Genomic DNA, 11,324 nt, shown 5'->3' on the forward strand with positions numbered 1-11,324 from the left:
CAGGCCTGGATGCACTTTTCTGGAGCCAAATTCACCAAACTGACTGGATAACACTTTAACTTATGTGCACTACTTTTAAAAATTTAATTTCAGATAGTTTACCGCTGCTAATTCCAAAATTAAACGGACTATCAAAATAACGTTTGTACCTTTCAACAGATACTCCACTAATCCATTCCATTCTATCATAGCATATGTCACTGCTTCATCTCCTGCCCGCCAGATGTGACCTAACCATCTAACTCTGCATTGCTTTATTTTGGTCACGATATCTTCTTTTAGTACTTTATTAATCTCTGCATTTGTTCGGCTTAGATATTCATTTTGCTCTGTTCTGATTGGTCCCAGTATGGTTCTCATGATCTTTCTCTCCACTATTCTTAAGTTTTCTTCATCTTTTTTAGTCATCGTCATTGTTTCTGCTGCGTATAATAATATTGGTCTAATTATGGTGTTATACATTCTCATCTTGGTTTTAATAGACAGTATTTTGCTTTTAAGTAGTGTTTTATTTGCAAAATAAGCTTTATTCGCTGCCAATATTTTTTCTTTTATTTCTGGTATTCTTTCACCCGTTTTGCTTATTGTCACTCCTATGTATTTGAAATGTTCTACATCTTCAAACTCTGAATTTCCTATTTTGGTTTTTCCTTTTATTGCTGGTTTCCCTAGTCTTAATATTTTCGTCTTTTCTTCATTTAATGTGAGTCCCATTGTCTCCCCTTTCTCTTTTATTTCTTCTAGCATTTCTTTCATTATGTTTCTATTTTTTGCAATAATAACAATGTCGTCTGCATATGCGATTATTTGTCCACCTCTTGTTCTTAGGTTTCCTTTGTTTATATTTCGTAGTACATATTCTAAAGCTAGATTAAACAGTGTCGTGGATAAGGCATCCCCTTGTTTCACTCCTTTATTTATAATGAATTCATCTGTCTCGCCTCTTTGCGTCTTTATGCTAATTTTGGTAGTTCTCATTGTCATATTTATTAATTTTCTGAGTTTATGTGGGATTTTTATTTTTCCAGGGCAATCATTAGTTGTTTTCTCTTAATAGAATCAAATGCCTGTTTGAAATCGATGAATAGCATTTCTAATTGCAGTTTGTATTCATTTGCTTTTTCCATTATTTGTTTTATTGTGTGTATAGCATCTATTGTTGATCTTCCTTCTGTGAATCCACATTGGTACTGTCCCACTCTCTTCTTCGTGATCTTTGACAATCTTTTTCTTATTATCGAAGTCAATATTTTATATGTTGTGCTTAGTAGTGTTATTCCTCTATAATTTTCACAAATTTGTTGGTCTCCCTTTTTATGTATTGTTATTACCTGCCCTATCTCCCAGTCCTCTGGCATCTTCTCTTCCTTCCATATATTTTTCAATAGTGATAGTATTTTTTCCTTCAGTTCCTTTCCTCCATATTTTATAAGTTCCATGTTAATTTCGTCTTTTCCTGGAGCTTTTCCATTTTTGCTCTTCTGTATTACTTCCTCGAGTTCATCTATTGTTGGCTCTTTTGAGACTGCAATGTGTATTTCGTCTGCTTCTTCGTCCACCGTTTCCTCTTCTTCGTGCATTTCTTCTCCAGTGTATTCCTCCGTCAAGAGTTCTCTGTAGTGATCTGCCCATACCTGCCTATATTCATTGTCTTCTACAATGACTATTCCCTCTTTATTTTTTATTCCGTTTGTTTTACCTTTGTATTTTTTGGTTTGTTCTTTAATATTTTTATAGAAATGTTTCGTGTTTCTATTTGTTCTTTCCTGTTCTATTTCTTGCATCTTTTCATCTGCCCATCTTCTTTTATTTTGTCTTATAATTTTCTTAGCGTCCTTCCTTAATTTTTCATAACTTTCTCTGTCTTCCTCTTTATCCGTTCTCAGCCATTTAATTCTTGCTTGCACCTTTTGTGCTGTTAGTTCTTTACATTCGTTGTTATACCATTCGTTTTTTGTTTTCTTCTGGTGTTTGCCTACCTGCTTTTTTGCAGCTTCTTCTATTGACTTTTTGATCATGTCCCATTCTGATTTGATGTCCTCTGCTTTATATTTCTCTCTTATTTGCACTGTTACTTCTTCTTCATATTTTTTTCTAATATCTGCATTCTGCAATTTATTGACATTCCACTTTTTCTGTTGATTTTTCTGTTTAGTTTGGATTTTAACTTTTTGTCTTATGGTGGCTGCGACCATATAGTGGTCTGAATCCGCACACGCACCTCTGAAAGTTCTCACGTCCTTCATTGAAGATTGTTTTCTTTTGTTTATTAGTATGTGATCAATTTGGCTATACGTTTTCTGATCAGGTGACCTCCATGTTACTTTATGCATTTTAGGGTGTTCAAATTTTGTTGAGCTTATTATCATGTTTGTTCTTGTTGCTAGGTTACATAGTCTTAGACCATTATCATTAGTGTTTTTGTGTACGGTGTGTTTTCCTGCAATTTGCTGTAAAAAATCTTCTTTTCCAATCTGGGCATTGAGGTCTCCTAGTATAATTATAACATTTTCTTTGGGTATTTTTTCCATCTCTTCTTCTATCTTATCATAAAAATTGTCTTTATCGTCTGTGTTGCTTTTTTCTGTAGGTGCGTATAGGTTTAATAGTGATATATTGAATGGTTTATTATTTATTCTTACATACGCAATTCTTTCACATATCGGTTTAAAGTTTATGACTTTTTCTCTTAGCTGTCCTAGAATCATGAATCCCACTCCTTTTTGTCCTTGCTTCTTTCCTCCTGAGTATAATAGTGTAAAGTCTTGTTTATCAATCTGTCCTTGTCCCTCCCACCGTATCTCTTCCAGTGCTGCAATATCTATTTTATACTTTGCTAGTTCTTTGCTTATTTCTAGCATTTTTCCTGGTGCCAACATCGTTCTTATATTCCATGTGCTTATTTTCAGTTCTTTATGTTTTTTATTTTTTTGTTTTCGTCTTGTATTTTTGTTTCCTTGTCTGCTCTTATTTATTTCTTTTTTGTGATACATCAATTTATCTGCATTCATTTCCTTTTTATTTGCCTCGTCCGTCGCCAAATAAGTATTGTCTTGTATTCTCTCATCAGTTGCTAGTTTTTTAAAACGTTTTGAAAAACCTCATCCAACTGATTCTTGTTCTTATACCATTTCCTCTCCCGTCCATCTATTATCAATTTGTTGTGCTTAATTTGGACGCGTTTTCCTTTCCTTATTTCATCATTTGCTATTTTGACTATTTCTTTTTGTATTTGTAATTCCTCTTTTGTTAAATCATTGTTTATATATATTCTTTCTTCTTTTACTTCTTTAAGTTTTCTTTTATTTTCCATTACTTTTATTTTTTCCTCTTTGTTTGGCAATCTGACTAAACATGTTTTGTTTCCTAATTTCACAGCTTCTTCTATCTTTATATTAATATCTAGTTCTTTTTTCATAAAGTTCTCCATTGTTTCTTTTAGTAATCTTCTATCTCCCGTATCTATTGTCATTCCCTGTACTATAACATTATTTTCTTTTCTTGCTCTATCGAGTCTTTCAAGGCGCACTTTTACATCTTCCAGTTCCTTTTTCATATGTTCATTTTCTCTTCGCACTTCACCATTCTCTTGTCTTAATTCTTCTAATTCAATTCGGAGTTCCCTCATTTCTTCTCTGTATTGCCTTTGCTCCTCTTTAATTTTTTTTGCGTGAATTTTCAGATCTTGTGTCTCTTTCGTTAAGTTTGCCATCATATTTAATATTTGGTCTAGTTTTTCTTCCTCTGTGTTCCTTTTATCTGGGGTTCTTGATACTTTTTTGCTTTTCGAAAAAGACTGCTCTTCATTTTCTCTATATCTTTTCCGATTATCGTCGGATGTGTAATCGTCGGGGTTCATTTTCTTACCGAAATTGCTCGCGATAAAATCACCCTCCCCACCTATCGCGCCGGAGGAAGATGATTTTCTCAAGCAATATGTTTCTCTTTCGAATGTGTTACCCCTAAATTGAATTAAATTAAATTAAATTATTTTACGTTATTTTGGAGCAGTTCGATTCAACAGTTCCCACCTTTAACTTTCAAAATTCCAGTTTCTGGAGCTTGTAATCAACGTTCTAATGATCTACTTTTTTGGCTTGATGTTGAATTAAATTGTATTTGTTGTTTTAAGTTTATGTATTGTATTTAATATTATTGTACTTACAGTCTGTTTCAAAAGTTTATTTCTATAACTTCACTTAACACTAATCGTCTTTGACACACTGTAACTAAAATCACTTTAGAAACTATTTCTTATTCGCCAAAAAATTGAATTTTTAGAGAGCCTGATTTTTCACGTGTTGATCTGCCCACACTAGAGATGGAGTTCCACAACTCTTAATAGTGTCTTCTAAACTTACGTTTAAATCAGCAACCAATCTGTAATCAATTATGTACTTTCCACTAGATTAAATTGGTTTGGACTAGGCTAAACTAGTCTATCCTGATATAAAAACATACACTTCAGGATAAACTAGTTTAGCCTGAAATGTGCGTATTTATATCAGGATAAACTAGTTTGGCCTAGGACAAACTAGTTTGGTCTACGCGCGATAGGACAAACTAGTTTGGCCTAGGCCATACTAGTTTATCCTAACGCGCTTAGGGCCAACTAGTTTGGCCTAGGCCAAACTAGTTTGTCCTGAAATCGGGTTTGGCCGGTAACATTATATACATTGTAAAGTATGATTCGGCAGTGCTCCTAGTTAGTCCTGTCGCCAGGGGGGGTACAACGGCCTCGTTAATTCAGATGGACTTACTCAAGTTTTTTTTATGTATTTTGACCCGTAGAACACGAATTTTTTGGGTAACAGTTGATCCGGATGTCGATAAGATTGTTATAGACCAAGAACTTGAGGAATCAAATAACAGCGACTTTTGGCAAAACAAAACAATATTTTGTATTTTTTGGGCCATTTTAAGTAAAAAATATTTCTACAAGTTTTTTCGTAGGATGTACAGTTTTCGAGATAAACGCGGTTGAACTTTAAAAAAATCGAAAAATTGCAATTTTTGAACCCGAATAACTTTTGATTAAAAAATAAAATAGCAAGTCTGCTTACCGCATTTGAAAGTTTAAGTCAAATTATATCGGTTTTGATTATTTGCATTGGTAAAAATTTATTTTTTTATTGTTTAACAAAGCTATAAACACGTAGGGTTTCCCGTGCTTTTACATGCGTTTTAACGCATGTAACGTAGAAATAGTCTTGATTGCACTAGTACCTATTCTACCTACTCGTTCGATTTTAAATGAGAAATCATAGAAACATCACTCACGCACTAGTTGTTTGTAGCTTTGTTTAACAATAACACAATAAATTTTTAGCAATGCAAATAATCAAAACCGACATAATTTGACTTGAACTTTCAAAGGCGCTAAGCAGAATTGCTATTTTATTTTTTAATCAAAAGTTATTCGGGTTTAAAAATTGCAGTTTTTCGATTTTTTGAAAGTTCAACCGCGTTTATCTCGAAAACTGTGCATCCTACTAAAAAACTTGTAGAAATATTTTTTGCTTAACATGACCCAAAAAATACAAAAAACATGTTTTGTTTTGCGAGAAATCTCTGTTATGTAATTCCTCAAGTTCTTGGTCAATAACAATCTTATCGACATCCGGATCAACTGTTACCCAAAAGATTCGTGTTCTACGGGTCAAAATACATAAAAAAAACTTGGGTAAGTCCATCTGAATTAACGAGGCCGTTGTACCCCCCCTGGCGACAGGACTAAGTAGCATTTAACGTGCCTTGGTTTTTTTATTTCTACTGCACCTTGATTGTAAATTTAGTATAGGAACCTGGATTTCAGGTTCTCAATTTTATAAAATTCTCCTGTTACAACGTTAGATGCCATTGATTATTTCATTCATAGGAGATTCTGACCAATAGAAAGCTACAGAAATTTGAATTAAATCGATAATTTTTGATAATCTCCCGTCGTTAAGTATATTACGTCAGATGCCCTTCGTTGCTACGAAAAAATACATTCAGTGACATTAATGACAATTAATGTTTTAAAAATTATAAAAGTGATGACTTTCAATCGTCAAATATTTATAAAAACTGTGTGTTTAATGGTACTTACATAAATAAATTTCAATAAAATTTTGGTTTTGAACTCGACCTCTCGACCACTCGACCTCTGAAATTAATATAGAATTTTTGCTCTCGTGACACTTTGACATAATTTCACTCGCCTTCGGCTCGTGAAATTAATACTGTCAAAGTGTCACTCGGGAAAAATTCAATAATAGGGCTTTTCATCGATTGTCATTTGTTTCGAGCTTCTGTCAGGTGTCCCATAATATTAATATATCTACGTCATACGTCTTTGGTTTGTATCATTGGCAATACCAATAACGTATGACAGAAGCTCGAAACAAATGACTGTGAATGAAAAGCCCTATTTCAGAGCACTTGTTGATAATTTCTCATATATATACTGATAATTTCTCATATCTACTAGTTTTAACTCTCTTTATTTCACAACGTATTATTTTTTCCGTCGTTTACGTCATTTTGTCGGTTATTAGCGTACTTATCACTGCATATCATATGTAATCATTATTTTACGACCGACGGGTCGCCTTTCGAATTTATTTTCTAAATGGAATTTTAACTAATCCTGGAGATTTTTTCACATTATTCATGATTGTTTGAAGAAACGAGATCAATTACCTATTTATGATGAGGAACCCTACTAATGACTACGAAAAACACAGTGAATATAATGAATATTAAAACGTACATAGCGATTAGAAATAATTGGTCAATTAGACATGGATATCGCGTAGTAAAAAAAGTTGATTAATAGCAAGCTGAAAGTTTGTTAACAGCTTAACGGCGTCTAGTCGGACAAACTTTGATGTATGGGAACACTCGAACAGGGGAAGTTTTAATTGTGGAACAGGTTAGAAATTTGGAACGTCAGACTACGAAAATATTCCATGTATTTTGTCGGACAGAACTTCCAATTAATTTATTACTATTTCGTTAAACTCTCATGCAAAAATCAGACTGGTGTTTATCACCAACTGGGCATTTTAATGAGTGAAACACGAAGAACATGTCAAATGACAGGAATCATGTTGGTTAGTAGTAGCAGTCTGATTTTTGCATGAGAATTTAATGAAAGGGTAACAAATCAATTAGATGTTCTCCCAAAAATACATGGGAGGTTTTCGTAATCTGGTAATCTGACGTTCCAAATTTTTAATCTGTTCCATAATTAAAACTCCCCCGGTTCCAGTGTTCTCGTACATCAAAATTTGTTCAACTAGCCACCGTTAAGCTAGTAGCAAATTTTCAGCTTGCTATTAATCAACTTTTTTTTGGTACGCGGCATCCAGGCCTAAATGTACTATCTCGGTTTTACTTATAATTATTAATAATGGGGGAGTCAATATAGAATGAAAACATGTATAGTTTAAGACAACTTCAAACAAGCTTTACCCTTTATTAATTAATCTATCGGTAGGTTATCATTTCGAGCGGCTTTGCAGTTTTTTATTGTTTTAGTGTATGTCTTTTGTATTTCTTCTTTTGTAATTTCATCTCTGCTCAGTTTTAACACATGTATTTCATTTTCTTCGTCTCCAACTGATATTGCCTAGTTTTTGTAATATATTTCTTTGGGGTGTTATTTTCACTTTTGTCTTATTTCATATTCTGCTTTAATCATATTTCCTTATCTTTCATATGATTACTACCTTTTTGTGTTTTTCCTGCCAATTTTCCTATGATGGTGTATTGTGTTTTCATGTCGTATTATATTAACAAGAATAAAAAACGGCTAAACGCCTTAAAAATGAGTGGCGCATACAATATTCCAGCTACACAAGTTCTGATATGAATATTACGTGGCCCGAAAATGTATTTTCATTTTGATGCAAAACAAAACTCTAGTTTTATTTTAATAGTTATTTTCCTAACAAATGGAGAAAGTCATTCTTTTCCGCACGCGACTGCAGTTTGCCGAACCACGCGAGGCGGGAGTTCGGCAAGCAGTCGAGTGCGGAAAAGAGACTTTCTGCAAGAGTTAGGATCAATATTTTTCCTAAGAGTCTTTAAAAAATTACTAAATCTTAATCAATTAATTTAATTAATATGAAAATACATACACAAATTAATTCTTTGACAAGGTTGTCAAAACCAAACTTTCAATATAATTAGTTAGCATGACGACGATCTTGGTTTCCATGACGATGATTCAAAACGACTGTTTGATTTGAAACTACCGATTTGACTTTCGAATATTATGTCAAAATAATTTTATTTCATCGAATTGTCGCGTTAATTTCATTAAAACAGGAATACAGTAAGATATATTTGAAATAAATTAGTAAATAATATCTAAATATTAGTTTATTGCATGTATTATAATTACTTTAAAGCCATATTAACATATCTAAATTAACACGCGTGCGGAAAAGTAAAAAACGCGTGCGGAAAAGTAACAGGCGTGCGGAAAAGTGAAACTTTCTAAACTAAAATGCGTGCGCGAAAGTAGACATTTTTGCACGCTCGTAGAAAAAAGATTTTTCCATAATATTTGCTAAATTTGAAGTAAACGCGCCACAAATGAATAACTTTGATACAGTTTGAGTTTTGAAACTCTTTTGTGGCGCGTTTACTGTAAATTTAGCAAATATTATGGAAAAATCTTTTAAAATAGAACTAGAATTTTGTTTTACATCAAAATGAAAATACATTTTCGCGCCACGTAATATTCATATCCGATGTTTTGTAGCTGGAATATTGTATGCGCCACTCATTTTTAAGGCGTTTAGCGGTTTTTTATTATTGTATCAGGAGTTTTAAAACTAGAATTTTGTTTTACATCAAAATGAAAATACATTTTCGCGCCACGTAATATTCATGTCAGATCTTTTGTAGCTGGAATATTGTATGCGCCACTCATTTTTAAGGCGTTTAGCGGTTTTTTATTCTTGTATCAGGAGTTTGTCAAAGTTATTTATAAATTAAATATATGAAGTTAAATGCAATGTTCCTCTGTTACTCGTTAATCTGTATAAATGGTCACCTTTGTGGCATTATCTCCCAAATGATCTAGTGTCCATCGAAAGTACACTAGATTTTTTTCTATTCGAAATAGATTGAAAAAAAATATTGAGATGACCGGTAAATGAAGTCGGATTCCCGTTGCCAGATCAAATTTAGCGTCGTAATCACTACAACTACATAAACCATTTCGGGAATAATCGTTCATTGGATTATACTTTTGTAGCTTAATAACTTCTATAAGGCTTAACCGATTTTGATCAGTAAGCATGAGTTTGAAAACGTATTCGCCAGTAGTGTCTGATGGATCTAAGGTCAAGTATGATAATTGAAGCTATTCCAGGAATTATTGAGCTTCAGGAACCGTTTTTCCCGTAGGAAATAGATTTGATCATATTTATGAAGCCTATAACTTAAAAATTCGAATTTTCCCGGATATGACGTATACACCGTTATATTGGTCTAGAATTCTTCTACAAATGCTTAGTTATTGGCGCAATTCGTATGTTGAAATTTTGAGTAATTGTCGAAAAACTAAAATTTTCAAAGTATAGTTTTTCAGTTTTTCGGCTATACTGAGCCGTGTATATATCTGATCCTGACGGCTTAAACACCATCTGAAAGCTTAACTCAACAATATTGATTTGGTGTATTTACGGTTTTCCTGTCTCTTCTTGGTTCGAAGATATATACCCCCAAAAATATGCCGTTTTGTACCTACCAAGTCCTCTAGCTGGCTTATGGGTGGTCAAAAGTCACAAACTACTCCGGTTCTGAATCGGCCCTGAGCCCCTCTTCAAACACAGAAAAAAAAATTCAAATCGGTTTAATTTTCAAACATATACCGGGTGGTGAATTGGAACACGGGCCATAGGAAACTCAATGTAAAATTCTAAACTGTTGAATTCCTGCTTCCCTAATTATTTTACATCGAAAGTCATAAGAAACTATTTGTAGAGAATTGAAATCTGTATTGAAAACAACTATTAATATTGTTCTACGAACAATAATTATTCAAAATTTTGTAAAAATATAATACAATTTTCAGAGAAATACGCCAAAGTTACGCCACACACAGTGCAATAATGTGTATATGATTGCATTCGGTGACAATGAGTTTATTATATTAACAATTTGAACTGTCAATTTCTTTATTTATTTTATCATTTATTGTTTAAAACACAATAAAGTTGATCAGATACCCTCAGTTAAGGAGAAAGTATTAATAATAAAGATATTTTCTTCAGTCAATAGTGTGCTCACTGTCAGTTAAATACTAACGTGTGGCCTAACATGCCCACACATACCTACTGCGGTAAATACATTATATTTTTCAAAATTTTGGAATGTGTTTAAATCGTAGAACAATTGTAACTTCTGTTTTTAATACAGATTTCAATCCTCTACAAATAACTTCTCATGACTTTTGATGTAACATAATTAGGGAAGCAGGAATTCAACAGTTTAAAATTTTACGTTGAGTTTCCTATGGCCCGTTTTTCGATTCACCACCCTGTATACAATATACATATCCACAAAACTTTTCCCTTTTTTAAATAAAAATTGAGTCATATTTCTGAGCTCGGTAACTTTTGAATGGTATAACCGATTTTCAAAATTAGACATGCATTGGAAAGGTAATGATCAGTACTATTAGAAGCCGCAAAGGTCGGATTTAAATTTTTAAGTTTTTGGGAGTTTTGGGGACTAGAACGAAAAACAGACCCTAAATAGAAAGGGCCGTAAAATCCACACCCTTGGACCAAAATGGATGGTTGACATATGAATGGGTGAGTCTTTTCCTGAACTTTAAGATGAGACTTAGCCCATCTTTCAAATCAGTCAGATTTAGAAAATCGAAAATTTCGTGTATATATATTGTCGCGTGTAGGGGGGTGTTGGTGTGCGCCACTGGCGAGAACTGCCGTTCTCTGGCAATAAACTTACCTATTTAATAATATTATTAATATACTTAAACTTTTCACTTTAAAAATTAAGTCAACGTTTTACAGAACTAAATACGTATTTAAAGTCTCTTTTACGATTATTACGAATAATACGACGAGCTGCCAACATTTTCAGTAAAAAAGAATGAAATGGATTACATTTAAAATTCCAAGAGCTTTACTCGACTTATGACTATCTATCACAGCTGAAACAACATCGTTTAAAAGAGCCGGCAAATCCTATCAGAGACCTCTCACAAACACAACCGACTACCTGATCATACTCAGAGAGCGGAATTTCATTAAATCCCCGCTCTAATTTGAAAATCAATCCGAAAATAAAAGTTTGAC

At 33.1% G+C, this 11,324-nt stretch overlaps 1 protein-coding gene across 1 annotated transcript in view; it reads right to left on the minus strand.

Annotated features, from left to right (window-relative positions):
* The window catches only part of LOC126890191 (trichohyalin-like), a 17,945-nt gene extending 14,086 nt beyond the window's left edge, over window positions 1-3,859 (minus strand). Inside the window, exon 1 of the mRNA XM_050659045.1 lies at window positions 3,482-3,859. Coding sequence (XP_050515002.1) covers window positions 3,482-3,859 — 378 coding nt within the window. The remainder of the gene's footprint in view (window positions 1-3,481) is intronic.
* Window positions 3,860-11,324: the final 7,465 nt, after the last annotated feature.

Source organism: Diabrotica virgifera, chromosome 8, assembly GCF_917563875.1.
Source record: "Diabrotica virgifera virgifera chromosome 8, PGI_DIABVI_V3a".
NCBI lineage: Eukaryota > Metazoa > Arthropoda > Insecta > Coleoptera > Chrysomelidae > Diabrotica > Diabrotica virgifera.